At 37.3% G+C, this 16,514-nt stretch overlaps 1 protein-coding gene across 2 annotated transcripts in view; it reads right to left on the bottom strand.

Moving 5' to 3' along the window:
- Nucleotides 1–16,514, bottom strand: part of RAP1GDS1 (Rap1 GTPase-GDP dissociation stimulator 1) — a 70,887-nt gene that overhangs the window by 35,584 nt on the left and 18,789 nt on the right. For both annotated transcript variants that reach the window (XM_035890330.1, XM_035890327.1), the window contains one exon: nucleotides 12,655–12,780. In XM_035890330.1, coding sequence (XP_035746223.1) covers nucleotides 12,655–12,775 — 121 coding nt within the window. In that variant the 5' untranslated portion in view covers nucleotides 12,776–12,780. The remainder of the gene's footprint in view (nucleotides 1–12,654; nucleotides 12,781–16,514) is intronic.

The following is a 16,514-nucleotide window of genomic DNA, read 5'->3' on the forward strand; positions in this document are numbered from 1 at the left end:
GGTGTTCTTTAGCCCAATGCAACGCAACCATCTCTAAGAATTAATACAGTCTCTTTATGCTGAGTTGCTCACAGGAGTTTTATGCAAAACTGGGTTTTAATGTGGATTATCAAATTACTGTGACTGCTCACATTCCCCCTATGAGCAGGGTCCTGTCAAATCTCCCCGTGGCTCAGCCATGGCTGCTGCAATGGATGCTCAAGTCAAAGACCGAAATATTTTTAGTGCATGTGATTGGTAGGTCTTTAAAATGCAGCACTTAGTTTCAATTTGCTTTTCCTAAGATGTGTTTGCATAACTTTTCCTTGAGTTTTCTTCCCCAGTTTAACTAAAGCCTAAAACAAATCACTGTCATAAAAAGTCAACAGGAAAAAAAGAATTAAAGTGATAGCTTCAAGTATGAAAACAACGTAAAGTATAAGCTATACACAGCCTATGAGTTATTTCTAAAACACATGCACCAATAGCTTGATTTTTGTCACCACTGTAAGGTGGTTATTTCTGGAAATATAGTTAACATCAGGCAAAGGGCTGTGCCACAGTATAGGCAGATATCAGAACATTTTTTTGTAAATAGCTCACCTAGTGACCTTGATTAGCTTTGTTGTTTTCAAACCGCGTGCTTTTTTTAATAGAAAGTTTAAGCTCTGCCAATCCAAGTGACATTAAAAAAGCAGGCGCATCGCTTACAGATTGGGACAAAACCATTTCTTGTTAATGTTCCATTAGGACACAGAGCTGTGTCTTCGCAAGAAAAAACCAGCGCAATCTCAGACAGTTCTAAAAACTTCTGTTTTACCCAATTTTTAATTAAGTTTTAAAATATATTGGTCTGGTTCCTCCACTATTATAAATTTTTCTCTTTGTCATCTCTAATATTTAAACTACAATTTAGAAGTCATTTGTACTTCAGAAATGATCCTCGTCCTGCAAAGATGCACACTATTATTTAAGTGTGTATATGGTGACTAAACCCACATGCTGGTAAAAATTAGGTAGGTGTCTATGACTCTGGTGATGATGGCATCATAGCTAGTTAAATAACGACTAAGTAAAAGCATAGAAAAATATGTATAGTATAGTGCTGTACTGAATGGTTGCTTGAAAGTTTGTCCATTTTCTTATCACAAAAAAGGGTATGAACACTCCATATTACCTTCGCCTATCATATCTTTATATCACATTGGCCACAGTGCCACTGTTTCCAAACAGTTCTTGCGAAGTCTTTGTTACTGTATCATCATTCTGAAATGTGAATTTTATGTTTCATAATACAATTTCACGTGTAATGATATTTCGCAGTTGGGCCCTATATAGGTTTGCAGACTCAAAATGCATAAATTAGATTTAATCTTTAAAAAGCACTAGAAATCACAAGTTACCGTGTTGTTATAATGTTTATTATATATGTAGGCTTCAAAAATATACTCATTTCTCAGATAATCAGCTAGAAAACTATTTGACAGCATTTCTTAAAAATTACCTTTTGGGCTTCAAATTTAAGATTTGTACTTTGAAATGTTCTGGTTTAGTCTTACAACTGGAAACCTGAATTCTTCGCTCTCCAATTCATGTTCTGCAAAAGTTTATTGGTGTAAATAGTTTCACTGGTATAAATGGCGCAAGTCAGTGTGTGATGAAAGTCCCTGGTTTGCATAAACCAAGCTGCGAAGACAGCAGATTTTGGTGACATACAAAAAATACAGTATTTCTTTTTAAATGCTTTTAACTCTGCAATTGGATGTAATGATCAAATAATTTAAATGGCATACTACCATTTTACTTTAAGTGCTTCATCTTTATTGCACTTGCCTCCATTCCTGCGTTCTTTTTGACCAAAATATTTCTTAGGTTACGCCAGTGCTTTATGGATAACATTTTTTTAATTTTTCTTTTTAAAGATGAACTAATTTACAGTAGCCCAAGGTGGTGGCGGGGTGTGTGTGTGTGTGTGTGTGTGTTATTTCTACATGTTCTATTTTCATTTTCCTCTATTTTTTAATAAGGTCCTCTTTGCATGGTTTTTGTACTGAGGCATTCATCTGCTCCTGCTGCTTATTCTTTCACCTGAAGTCCTAATCTTCTGTGATATCAAACTGGCTCCTGCAGAGGAGCCAGTGACATACAGAAAATTATGACCACGTGTGGGGAAAAAACAGCAGGAGTAGAATGCCAAAGGAAGAAAGGTCCTGCTTACATTATTTTTTTTTCTTAGTATTAAGAAAATAGAAAGAGAAAATATTCAAAAAACACTGTTGGGGGAAAACCCTTAGCTAGTGTAAACCACATTATCTACGTAGACATTAGAAAAAACATTGCCACTTACATAAATTGGGAGTTTACAATTTATTTTTTTTCTGTCTGAACACTGTAAAGATAAAACTTAAGGCAATTGTCTGAATGAACTGTCATTCAGTTTTAATACTTGATCCTACTTTTCATCTTGAATTTTTTTGTGTATGCTTTTAAATCACTGGACTCTGAACCCTGTCAATTATTTGACTGCAAGACTACAGACTACAACCCTGTTACAGAACACAGAGCAGCACTGCATTCATTTTATTTTTTCAAGGAAAGTAAGCTTCATGTAATTATATTGCACTGCTGTTGTTTTTGGCTTGTTCCATGTCTTCTGTGCACTTGTCTATAAGGGACAAGACACAGCAATACTGTATTTTGAGATTCATGTTTTAATAATTTGAAAGATATTTTTGAGGATTTCTCTATCTTGTACTGGAATTCCCTTTTATTTAATTCATTCAGGAATTATAAGACTGATTACCAGAAGTACAGTTTTGTTTTATTTGCAATATAGCCTTATAACTTTTGCTTTATGAAGAAAAAAATAATCTTGAATTAGTCATGCTTGCTTCAGAGATAAGTAGAACAGTCTTGTAATCATTTAATCTTAAATTGTATCCTTAGTCCTAACTCCAGCTGCATTGAGGATATTGTCTCATAAGTTATTCTTTTAGAAATTATTGCTAAAATAGTAAATATGCAAACAGTAAACTAGAAATGCTAACAGAATGCTGTCTTTTAATATAATGCCTTCAAGGACAGAAAATACATAGCATTCATCTTCTTGGATAAAACTGTTGCCACCATATTTGCTGGCTAATGACAACTGATGCATCAGCATACTGGCCCTCTTATGCGACTGGTTTATTCTAACAAATACAATTTTAAAATGTTGTATCCAAATGGAGATCTAGGGGTATTTTTGTAGACTCCTTACAGTATGTTCAATGTGTGGACCATAGGATATAAACACCAACAAGCCCTAATCTCTCTCATGAGTACTGTGGGATTTCTTTTGTCTACAGAGTCAGGACTTTGGCAGAACGTTTAAAAGGATGGGTAAATGTGCCAGTATCGCGACCTCCCTAAAGCTATGCTGAGGTAGCAGTCAAATGCAAGCCAGATTCAACTCCACAATTCAACTGCGATAAAATTTGCTTATTTTTCACATTACTCTTATGTCACATACATACAAGAAGAATTGTGTTTGTGATGTCAGACAAAAGAATAGTGATGAGTTTACTGTTCAAGACTTTTCAATACTTCACTTCCAGTCAAATTCTGTTAGTGGACCTGAGATTTCAATATAACAGCATAAATGTTTTTGTCAGCAACAAGACATAAAATACTACTGGTTTCAGTATTGGCAGGTGATTTGTTCTGGTTTCCAAGGAGATTTTAGTTTTAAAATGTAATAATTTTCACTACAGAATTCTACTTAAAAATAAAGAAGCCAAGCAGTATGAAAAAGTTCTACTAGATATGTAAAAGTCAGGTAAAGGCCCTCAAAGCTGAATGTAGCACTTCCCTCTGCCTTCCTTTCCATGTGCAATATGCTTACACCAAATTCTTCAGTTGATTTTATAACTCTCTGCAACTCCTTAGTAATTTCATTGCAGTCAAACAAATTATGTTTATGAGAGCATAAGTCAGAGCTGAAGCCAGCCTATGCTTCTTATTTCATACAGCATGAAATAAATCATGGAATCCAATTATACAGTAAAACATCAGGCAGTTTTTCTACCCTGGTAAATAGGTATTTATAGCATCTCATGCCATTAACAGAACAAACCTGCACACAGCAATTCATTTAGAATTTTTACTCCCAGGCCTTGAGTGCAATGCTGTCTCTCAGCTTCAAACTCTCAAAGAACAAGGGTGTCAACTGAGCATGGCATGGTCACAGTCTGGTGCAGAACAGGGGTGTTCTGCTGGGTGCTGCTGAAAGGAGCCTGGCAAGAGCCTTCGCCTGGTATTGTATGAGAGGGGTACTACTGCTAGCTGAAGTTGCTCGAAGGAGCTGTGGTTGTCCTCTAAAGCAGCTGGAGGAGCAGTCTCAGAAAGTGTGTCACCCATGGGGAGTTAGAGTAGGTTGGGGAAAAGCTCAATAAGCAAAAAACGAAACCAAATAAAAAAACCCCAAACCCTCCATAAAGCATATTTGTGGATCCACTAGGCCCTGGGAAGGAAGAAAATTATTCAGACAAATGAGAAAGTAACAAGTGGCCCTGGGATCTAGGAAAAGCTGGGGTTAGTCTTGGGTCTGGGGTCAGTGCTAGCCTTGCCCCAAATCATGAAGCCTAGGGGGAGTGAGAGGATCTGGCCTTCTAAGGCAACCCCAGGCCACAGTGTGCAGGCTGTTGCTTGTTAGTGTGCAGCCTGCACGGAAGAGCTGACCTGTAGAAGATTCTTGTATCTGTAAGGCTGTAGGATACAGCCTGAGGAAGACCAGCCAAGTGTTTTGTTTTAGGAAATCTTCTACCTCCTTGGCAGAAGGCAACCCACCGATTTGACTGGAGGGCAACTTGCAATGCACTGTGACGGCAGAACAGCCTGCACTCAAGCGGCCAGGCGGTGCCAAATGTGGGTGATAAGCTGGACACTGTCTCAGGTAAGTGACTCTCTTTTTCAGGGACATGTGAATGCTGTTGTAGATAGGGTATTCAAAGCACCCACCCTGACTCCTCAGGCTGTTCTGCTGGCTGGACAACTAACCAGACACACAGCAGCCTCAGGTTCAAAGAGGCTCAAAGACCAACTTCGTTCATACTCGCTGACACCTCATGGACAGGAATGCAGCTTTGTTACTGCTAATGCTAACCATCTTGCTGTTATCTGTAGTTTTACCTAACTCTTTCCTTACTGTCTTTTATCAAATACTTGGGCCACAGCTTCCTCTGGTGGGCACAGTCTCTTGATTATATTAGTATGCAAATAGTAGTATAAAACCCTCTAACTAAACAGAGTCCTGGTCCCCTGGCTGAGGCATTCAAGAGCTTCACTGCATTAAGGGATAGATTGAATATTGTTCTTTGCCAGTAACGTCCAATTACTGTTTCTGAGAGTTGCACAGTATTCCTTAGATATGAACGCAACAAATGTAACTGAATTTAGGTGGTTTGCATGTTGTATGTTAACTCTGTGCTGTTATTGCACTGTATGAAATGCTGCATAAAAGTAGATGTCTGTTTAGCTATCATGGAAACAACTAAAAGGCTTGGACCATGCAATTTATGTATGGTGCACAGTGTTAAAAAAATCTACAGAAGTGGATCTGAGAGTACAATAAAATAATATTCTACACTATTATTTTAGAAGCTATGATTATATAATTAGACTATTAAAACACAAAGTTAAAAGGAGAAGTACGATGGCTGCAAGCTTAACAAAAAAAATTAATAAACTCTTACTTCCCAATTTTACATAACCAATGTATGCTTGTTAGTATCTTGCTAAGCACTGCTTATATATAATACTTTCTTCTGTTTTCCATGAGAATTCAGTAGATGTTTTCTACCATTGCTGATTTAGTGATGGTTGGTATTTCACATAATGCCTACTTTTGTAAGTAAAATAGAATAACCTAGACTTTGGCCATGGGGAGACACTCAACTAACAAGCTTTGTTTTCCAAGGGGCTTGAAAGTAACATGTGACTGTGCAGTTATCTATAAATATGAACAATTTCAAACATCTTAAAAGGCAAAGTGAAAAAAGACATGCAAATGGAGGTTGAATAGAAAGGAGAAGAGTCACTTACATATCTTGTGTTGTTTGCATAGTGTTACTGGAATTCTAAAAGCTTTTCTTCATGATAAGCAATTCTTTTTAGGCTTCATAAATATTAGGATAATTCCAAGTTTTTGCCTTTCCTGCTTTGTTTAGCTTTGAAGTATGAAGAAATAGCTCAGTCCTTAACCAAAGTTTGAATCCTTAACTTGCTTTTAGGATGGCAGCAAGATCTAGTGAATAATGCAGAATTTCATTCCAAGTCTCCTCATGACCTTCTTTAAGACCCTGGAAACATCTGGAAACATCTTCCATCTCTTATCTTTTTTTTTTTTTTTTTTTTTTTTTTTTATTTCCTTGTTGCCTGTGGCTTCTATTTTGACTGTAAATTAAGCAGGTGTGTCTGAGCCTGTTGGAGTATGAGCAATACACAAACTTTAAAGACTGTGAATGAAGTGCTGGAGGGGGACAAAATAAGGAATCAGAATAGATCTGCTTTGTTTCTTAGAATTTATTTTTGACCTATCATACCTATACTCTTTAAAACAAACAAAAAAACAGCCCTCATATTTTCATCTCAAAGAAGGGAAAAGCTGCAAACCTATGGCAATTTTGTTTTGCTTCTTTCTTCTCCCTCTCCCCTGCCATGCGGGCTTCTGTTAAGTTTTGGCTTAACTCATGAGAAATTTGCCACTTGTTTCAGTAGAGTTAATATTTAGAATGTAAATTTAAAAAAGAGTAATAGCCTGAGAATGAGAATTCATGGTTTTCATATTTCTTGAATGGCTCTTTCTGATGCTTTAGGAAGATTTCCTCATCATTCTGATTCCATTTAGGCCAGCTATAAAATAAATAAACTAGAATAATATTGTTTAAGAACGTCCTAAGAACATTCATGATTAGTTGCCGATACATACTAAATATTACTGTGAAACTATGTGTTGGCATGCATATGGTATGCTTAGTTTCTAGCTGATGTAATACTTGTGCTGCAGAGGCTTGGAAAAAATACTGCATTATCAAGGATTTCTAACTTAAAAATGCTATAATTTTCTAAGACTGACATACCTCAGAGAGGACAGATCTAAGGGTAAAACACTATTACTGTATAATTAAAAACTAGAATTTTAATTCTCTGTAAGCTGTTGTAAATAATCAGTTTTCAAGCAACAAGTTAAAGCCTCTGGTCTCGATTTCATGATATTGCTTGGGAAATAGCTTAGTAGGTGGCATTTGCATTTGGTAGGATCTAGTACAATGACAAATGAAAGATTGTGGTAAGGTGCTGCCTGGCTGCATGAATCAGGGTGACCTTCATAAAAATGATTAGCCAGTAGTGTGCCATTATCAACACCAGTTGTGTTCTAGGATTCTGCTGGTTTTCCATATGGCACTGAAAAAGGTTATGCCATTTTTTGAAGAAAACTGAATTTGATTTCTTTCCGGTATGTTTAATTCTTAAGCGTCTGGTTTTCTGCTTTAGATCCTGAAATTAACCTCATGTCCTGAGAGGAGATGTATGTAACCGTATAATTGAGTAGTTACTTATTTTTGTACTTAGCCTTTCTTAGTGATCTCTGCAAGATATCTGTACATCCTTATAGGACAGGCAGCTGAGTATACAGGATGTATAGCATATCTAAGATCTTTTTAACAAGAAGTGGCATAATGTTCATGGTCTGGTGTTAAGGCTGGGATCAAAGAAGATCTGGGTCTATGTGAAAGGCCACATCGCTGAAATTCAGCGAGGAGTCTCACCATCAATACAAGTAAGACTGGGTAGATACCAAAGAAATGTACAGCTTGGGAAATGAGAAAAGGATCCAGTAAATTTCCTGCAGAAAAAGGTAGATAAGCAGCTGTCAGAGGAGAGCCTTTATAGAATGAGTTGGCATTTTTAGTTTCTTTCCAATTCTGCAGCTGTTTATACCACGAAGCACGGATGGTGACCATGTACCCAGGCTGGTGGTTTCATTAAGAAACAAAGTTGTAGATGTGTGCAAAAAGCAATAGCTTTGTGATTCCCCAGGGAGGTCTCTAAGCGCTACGTTTAATATCAATATTATGGAAGGGCAGAATGGGAAATTTTTCATTTCCCTTACAAGATCTGTGGAGCGCTTATTTCCCTTTGATAGCTTTTAGAATATGTGGATGCTCTAAACAGCAAGAAGGAATTACTTTCTAATGGATAAGAGTCTAATCTAATCTCAACTGAAGTCAATCAGAATGACTCCCGAATCAGGCTCTAAATATCCTAGCCTTTCACTTCCTCATATAATTATCACTTTTTACACTATAATTATGATATCTTCTATAGTGTGCTCAATGCTATATAAAACCACAGGAAAATAGTTTGTCGATCAGTTCAAAACTGAAGTGTGTAACAAACTACCTATGGAAAGATCACTGAGATTAAGATAGCGTGCGCATCACAAACAATGATAAAAAATATTGTGAGACTATTATTTGCTAAGAAAGTACTATTATTTTAATATAGCCTCATCTTCCATTAGAATTCTTGACTAAGGTTTATCTGGTTGACCTGATTTTTCATCTATACAAACTGCATTGGTGTGGGGGGTGTCAGAGTAGGACAGAGACCTGGCTACAGACTGGTTTTGTCTTTCTCCCACATTCTCATGTGGGTCTTGCAAGAAGGTAGGCCTAACTTGAAAACGGTGGTCTCAGTTTCTCTGTCCCCCAAGCACTCAATCTGACGCATGATTTAAGTCACCAGAGTCTTCCTAGTCTTCTGTGAAAGGAGCCAGCAGAGAGAGCTGAGGCTTGTGCCATCAGGCTGTTCGTGAAGTGAGCCCATGCTGCAATTTGGATAACGCTCTTCTTTAACATAATATCCCAACTCCCAGAGCTGATGGTAGCAAATAATTTTTAGCCTCTATCTATAGCAGAATTAACCATTCTGCTCTGACTTAAGACCTTGCTTTTTGTAGTAAGAACCATGTAATACTAAACATAACCCTTCCTGAACAATGGAGATGAGATCTTCACGTTGCATGTGGGACCAAGGTGCAGGGAGAACGCAGAAGAGTTTTGGAGGTATGTCCTATTAGTCTGTAGCATCTGTACATCTGTAACAGCCCTAAATGAACAAACTTACTAAAGAAACAGCACGGGGGAGAATGGCGGGTCCGGGAGTGGAGGGGCTGGAAAGACAGACAGTAGAAAAGTAGCTGTAGTTTGATTCATGGATAAAGAGTGGTGAAGCAGCTAGAAGGATAAGTCTTATGCTCTGACTGGACAATGCCTAAGAGTTTAGCTTTGGTTATAAGCAAAAAAATATAACTAGTGGTTAAAAGGAATGAGTGGGCTAGGAGCTTTGCATCTAATAATATAGTTCAGACAAAATTCTGTCCCTGAGTAAGGCTGAGGAATCTGTTGTCTGGGGATACGGAAGTACAAGCAGCTGTACTTGGTACAGGCTGTAGATATAGTAGGGAAGAAAGCAGGAGGGTGAGGAGGAGAGATCACGTCTCCATTTCTTTGCTTTGCACTTTCTGCTTTGACGAAAATTTGGGGGCTGAGGTATATGTGGCGTTTAGTAGATAAAGCATGTAGAAAAATTACAGCCTGTACAGGAACATAGAGTAATGTATCTGTTCTTAAATTGTAGGACAGCACTGAGCAGCCTGCATACTGTGATTAGTCAAATTCATTGCTTCTGACTTAAAATCTTTTTGGCTGCCTCAATTGTTTCTTTCATCTCAGCATACAAGACGGAGACTAGGAGACTAGAAGCCTCATCAGTACTAACAAAGCTTCCTTCTACTCTGCTTTGCAATTGTATTTGCCTGTATTCTTGATGTTCAGAGACTCACATAAAGCAGATCTCTTCACAACATAAATACTTTAAAACGATGCTCTCAAGGCTGCTTGGGATAAATTTGACCTATTTTTTCCTCTTTAACTGTTTACGAAATGCATATAATTCTCTGTATTTTCTTCCATGCTCAAACAAGTAGTTCAGTATTATTTTAGGGGCCTAACCCTGATGAACACCCAGATGATAACACTGTGCATGAGTACCTCAGACTTTATTATAGAGAAGAAAATCTGTCAGTAAGTCAACAGGTTTTCATTTCGTGTTTTCTGTAGGAGATTAATCTGTTCAGTAAGGTCTCTGGCCAGCAAGTGTGCAATTCCCCTTTTAACCTGTGGAAGGTACTAAACCTCTTCCAGCACTGGGACTTAGCCACGAATTACCTTTCCACAGCAGCCGTGTTCCAGGAGTAGCCCCTCCTGAACTTACATGGAAATGGTCTTGCAGCAACTTCATGCAGCAACTCTGGGACCTGTGAACTCTGAGAAACCACTGCCATTTTCATTTAATCAAGAAAAAACTTCAGGCAATCCTTCTTCACTGAAAGGCCAATTTTAAGGGGCCTTCCCTATAGGAAAAGCCATTTGTCCCACAACTTTCATCCTGCACCATGCAGATGTCTCTCAAAAAGAGAGACCTGATTAACTCCTTTTCGCACAAACTGTCACTAAATGAAGTGATGCGTGCTTGCTGGGATGAAATACAGGATAATTGGGGCTTTCAGTTAATAGAAATGTTGCTATTAGCCATTCAATATGGGCTCAATTCCATAATTTCAGCCTAATATTGACTTAGGACTTAAAGACCTTTTTCATTACTGCATAATTACATGTGCAGTAGAAGTGAAAAAATGCTCATGTATACGGTAAAATATAGTTACTGATATATTTCAAATTCCCATATGAGTCCCAGTTATTAGAAGGGTAACAGCTGCTTTTGTATCTTTTTTTTTCTCAAAGAAAAAGGCTATTAATACATAACACTTTTTATTAGAACTATTGGCCTCCACACCTTGTCTTTGTTATACTTTAAAACTCTTTGTTACGGAAAAATAATAGCCATAAATGAAAATATATTAAATTTTATAGTAATAACCATATTGGAAGTATTTGTCCTAAATAAGAATTTAGGATAGGGTACGTAACTTACATAATCATTACACATTAAGAAAACATACAAAATAAAGTCGGATAGGGTGGATGTGATAAATAAGCACGGTAATTAGCCTCTTCCACTCAAATCCAAGATGCTAATCTTGATTTTTGTGATATTTTATTACATTTTATTCACTAATCTTATTCAAATACATAGGCATGGTGGTGATTGTCCTCCCACAGGAGCACAGGAACACATGGCATACAGAACATATCACTGCCTACTGTAGATTTTTATCAGTGCCAGCTTTGCTCCACGGAAGGGCAACACAAGGCATGTAATACAGCTTTTCCATACTGGATAGATCCTGCACTGTAAAAGCCAGCAGTAGTCCACAATATCACTTTTGTGTGTCCTTACTGTATTTAATGAAAAAATGTGGGTTGAACAACAGTGACATAAATAGTTATGTAGATTTTACTTATATGAAATAAACCAGTGTCACCTGGGAGTGAGCTTTATATCACATACGACCCTGAAATAAAATATAGTAAATAAATTATGTTATAGAAAGCTCAACAGCTTCAAGTTGAAGTCTCCATGGGGAAGCAGCTGTTCAGTTGATTGGTCACCTTAAAGAAAATCCTAAATGAAAGAATTATGCATTAACATCCTCAAGCAGTAGTTGTCTGTAAATGGAAATGCTAGCATGGAAAGTCTGATTAACTTCCCCGAGTTTAAAGGCAAGGTAATTTAAAACAATATAAAATGTAAATTTCCAAACTAGTATGAAAAAAGTAGCAAGGAGAAAGGCTACTAATAATTCAGTTTTTTCAACAGACAGTTTTCAGAACAGCAAAACTTAAGTAAATGCAACACATAGTACAAAGAATATTTCTTGTCATATGAAATGCACTAAATCTCAAGATAATAAAACGCTTTTACAATTTCATCTCACATCCCATCTGCAGACATCCATAGGCTTTCAATTCCTTCATGTGCAAAGAACGATGTTCCTGGTTTTTCTGCTTCTGCACCATATTTATTGTGCACTGGCTTTTATCAAAATACTTAAAATAAGGGAAAATGAGGCTGCATTTTCAAAACACTGCAACCACTGGTTTGGTTTTGCAGATGACATATCCATGCATGTAATCGGTACATGGAGTCATAACTGCATTTCAAAACTCAATTGCTTTGCAGAGCAAAATTTTTTGTGCCCACAAAAAGTTAAAAAACCTCACCAATCTTCACCTCCCATTATACCAAAAAATACCAATATGTAATCTGGGAGCAAATGATTGGCCACATAAGAATTCTGAGAATCAGCAACATAGCTCAGGCATTATTTCAGCCACATATGTAGCTCTGCACAGCTTTGAGGCTAGTAGAATAAGAATATTCCCTTCTGAGACATTCTATTTGAGGAAAAATGAACTATTCAGGCCTCTGTGTATGTAGCACCTGCTACCAAACCCAGGATCACCAACCTTTTCTATTCTCATATCCAGTTGTATCACAGTATTGAAACAGTTTTTTTTAATCTTTGTCACAAAAGCATCATGCAAGTGCGACATTCAATTGTCCCATACAATCAAAAGAGTTGTGTGGTAAATAAAAATCAAGAAAAGAGGAAAACGACCCCCTCCTACAAGAGCATCTACAAAATATGGCATATATTTCAATACTCACGGCTATCGTAGCATATATTGCCCAGGGCACGTCCTGTTTGAAGCAATATTTCCTGGTCTTTGCAGTTTAACAGCTGCACCAAAGGAGGGATCAACCCAGCATCCACACATGGGTTCCGCATAAATTCTGCAAATAATGCAAAGCCTGTTAAAGCAAGCCGTCTATTTTCAGTTTCGGCCATTCTAGTTACATTGGCATTGCAACTGGGGCTTTTGTGAAAATAAACATATGCATAGACAAACAATGTTAAGTTCTCATGCAAGTTTCTAGAGAATAAACCCAAGTGAGGATTTGGGCTTATGTTCTTTCCATTAGTTGTTAATTTAGAAAGACTTAAGAGCGCTTAATTGACTTCCATGGAAACTAATTTAACATAGCTTAGACTGAGCAAGTTTTTAGCATCATAAAGAAGTGCTGAAAAGAACAGTGAATCCACAACCTTTTTTTCCTCCCCAACAAATTCAACATAAATTAAAATTACTAAATAACACAATTTTTGGTGTTTAACACAGCACTTTTTACTCTCTATTCCCTTAATTAGAACTGCTGAAAAGCTTTTGCTTTAAAATAAAAAAAAATTAAAAAGGAATTAAAGCTAAGTAATAGGCTCTTTATTTGGAAGGAAAGGAAAAGAAAAAGAAAGAATGAGAAATACAAGGGAGATTATATGAGCCCAAAGGCCTGTACCTTTCCACAGTCTATCTGATTCCCACCATGGGAGGAAAGCTAGAGGACCCATCCACTGGGAAGCTCTCTGCCCTCTGTCTTTCCTTCCTGCTATGTCCCCCAGTCACAGAGAACCAAAGTATTCACATCCATGCAAGTCATAGATAGAGAATTATCCTGGTGTCAGAAAGATAAAGGACTGGTCTCCAGAAGGAGCTATAGCTAGGCAGGCACTGCTGCTGCACATTTGAGAAGGGCAATTTACAGAAGCAACCACCTGATACACCAACAGTGTTACTTAATAGTTTACTACAGAGCACCCTTCAGAGATGTAGCAGTGTAATAGGCAAAAGGTCAATACGTTTTTGATTTGCTGTGAATTGCAAATTATGTCTCTTCCTGATCCTAGACTATGTTGGATCTTCCAAAACCAGTTTAGCTTTGTGTTATTAGTCATTTGTGAGACAGTATGAACCAGGGTGTACAATCCCCATAAAAAGAGATGAGATTTCTGATTCTCGATCAACAGAACCCCTCACGCCAGTAACTCAAAGATTCCATACAATGCTTGAAGTACAAATACATATTCTTAAATACTCCCTTTGTTGCACCTATTACAATGTTCTTTGATGTTTCTGTAACTACAAAATCTTGTATGTTTTGTAGTTAAGCTTGCAGTGTTGTTTTAGCTAAAGAAATAATTGTCATAGAGGTAAGCAATCCTCACGCGATGATAAACTTTGATATATCAATAAGTAGGTGAAGTAGAATCATGAATATCTATACACTTGCACAGGTCCAACAGAAGATAGCAGTCAGCACAACTGACCCACCTTCCTAAGAGACTTCTAGTTTTAAAACTAGACAGATGTTATACTGTGATAAATGGTGATGGTACCCATAGTAATGAACAGAACAAGTATCAGACATCTAAAATTGGTCTTGCCATGTCCTTGTAACTTTTTATCTATTTCTTTATCACCCACTTTCATCTTAATTTCAATGTTTATTTACTAATATATTATGTTCCTCCCTCTGTCCTCTCAACGTCTTTCTCTCTTAATTGTTTATAAAAACCTCTTCTCTGTTCCTCAGCTTCTCCCTGCATCACTTTCTTTTACACTCACTAATTTACCATAGTCTCTACATCATCAAAGTCAGATTTTTTTTCTTCTCCTAGTCTGTGCAGAAGATGGAATTTGTTCTCTCCTAAAAGATTGAGAGGTCTCAGTCTCTTCTGTTGTATGTTTAGGTTCTTGGTCATATGGTGAAAAGGAGTAAGAAACACTTCCTCTACCCTCCCTCCATTTGGAGTGAGCAGAAGCTTTCAGTTTCCCATTCAGCAACAAAATAATTAGGCAATATGCTAAGCAAACTTGTATTTATCAAGATCATGTAAGGGCAAGAAGTAAAAGAAATGGTGCAATATATAGCAAAATAGATCTCTGAGACAGCAACAAAAATGTGGTAACTGCAATTATATTTGCAGATGATGCTACATAGAAGTAATAGAAGAAAGAGAAGGTAATCAAGAACAGTTATTTAGAAGGTTTCCAGTAACCTGCTGAGGAGATGAAGCAGATCCTTTGAAGGAAACAGTGAAGAATCACTTAAGAAGTTAGAAGCATTGAGGACAGAGTAACAAACCAAAGGAGGGCAAGATTTTGAAGTAGAAGGAGGACAAGATTTTGAAAGAGAAATGTAATTATGTTGTAGTATTATAGACTGTGAAGACGATGTTCTCATTCCTACACATGGCAAAGAAGAGGACACTAAAGACCTCGGAAGAGGGTTTAAAACTCCACATAGCAAATGCATCTGAGCCTTCAGTATGCTCACAGTGGAAAGGGAAAGGGCTGCAGCTGGAGAGACAAGAGTGACTAAAGGGAGTTTTGTGTGTTTGGATATGTAAAATGGGAGAGACTAACACGAGCTCGTGTTGGGAGGAGGAAGAGTCGTCTCAGCTGGAAAGGTGAAACAGAGCAAGAGCACAAAGAGGTGAAAAGAAGGAGATGAAACATGACAAAACCACTGAGGCAAGTAGAGGGATTTGATGTGACCAGATGTGTATGTGGGTGTGTAGGACCAGATGAGGGGAATGGGAAAGGAAACCAAGAAGTGGGGAAGAAAAAGATGCTCTTTTATCAGTAAAGCCCAGATTCAGACAGAGGCACTACTCCCAGCTCTGCCAGTCATGCTGCATGGCATGACCATTGGGAAATCAGTTCAATTGCCTGGGTTTAATGCCTACTATCTGTAGGATTTGATAACACAAATTTTTCAAAGTGCCCTGAAGCTTGTTGAAAAAAGGTGCAATATAAGCATGAAACACTTGTATTCTTAACAATTATAACTATTAACAACAGAATTCAAATGAGGTGTTCCCTGCTATCCTGCTTAAGCAACTATTTCAACAGAGTTAGAATTCAAAGAGAAACACCCAGCTCATCTCAGTCTTGAAAGCACTGGGCTCCTTCTGAATACTTTCACTTTAACCTTGGCTGCCAGAGGTCCCAGTTATACCTGCTAATAACTCTAAGAAAAGGACAAAAGCTATTTTGTATGATGAAACTCTTCTGAAGAGTGTACTCATAATGGCAATTTAAAAGCTGGCAGGGAAAAGGACACATTAGAAACTATTCAGACATTTCATGTATTAATCCAGATTTGAAAGATAATGGCTAAATGCTCTGCAAGATAATCTTGCAGGAAACAATGCATAGTAAGCAGTTAAGCTTATTGTGAACATTGTTTTTATTCTTAGCTTTCCCCCTTCTGAAGTAGGACCTAAAAGGACTAATTGTGAAGATACACAGTTGACTGCAATATTCTAAATGTACTTACTATGAATTTATTAAGTACAGAAAAAGCATGTGATACGGTTGCATGAATCTCTATCACGCTGAAACATTTCTATGTTTACATCTTTTACTGGCTATTTATCTAAATAATTTTAAAACTTAGACTAACAAAGTATATGTTCTTTTCTTGTTAATGTTGTTTCTGAATATCCATATATAAAATTGTCTCAAAATCAGTGAGTTGGGTGGAGGAGGTCACACAGGGGCTATCGGTAACAAGCTGTAGTATTGTGATTCCAAAGAAAAGGTTAAAAGGGAATGCAGAAATAGTCAACAATAATGTAGCGCCCTTTTTCTGAAGAGGCATCAGTATGAGAGTTTACAGAGGGAAAG

The sequence above is a fragment of the Egretta garzetta genome, unplaced genomic scaffold, assembly GCF_000687185.1.
Source record: "Egretta garzetta isolate BGI_Z169 unplaced genomic scaffold, ASM68718v1 scaffold72, whole genome shotgun sequence".
In the NCBI taxonomy this organism is placed as follows: Eukaryota; Metazoa; Chordata; class Aves; order Pelecaniformes; family Ardeidae; genus Egretta; species Egretta garzetta.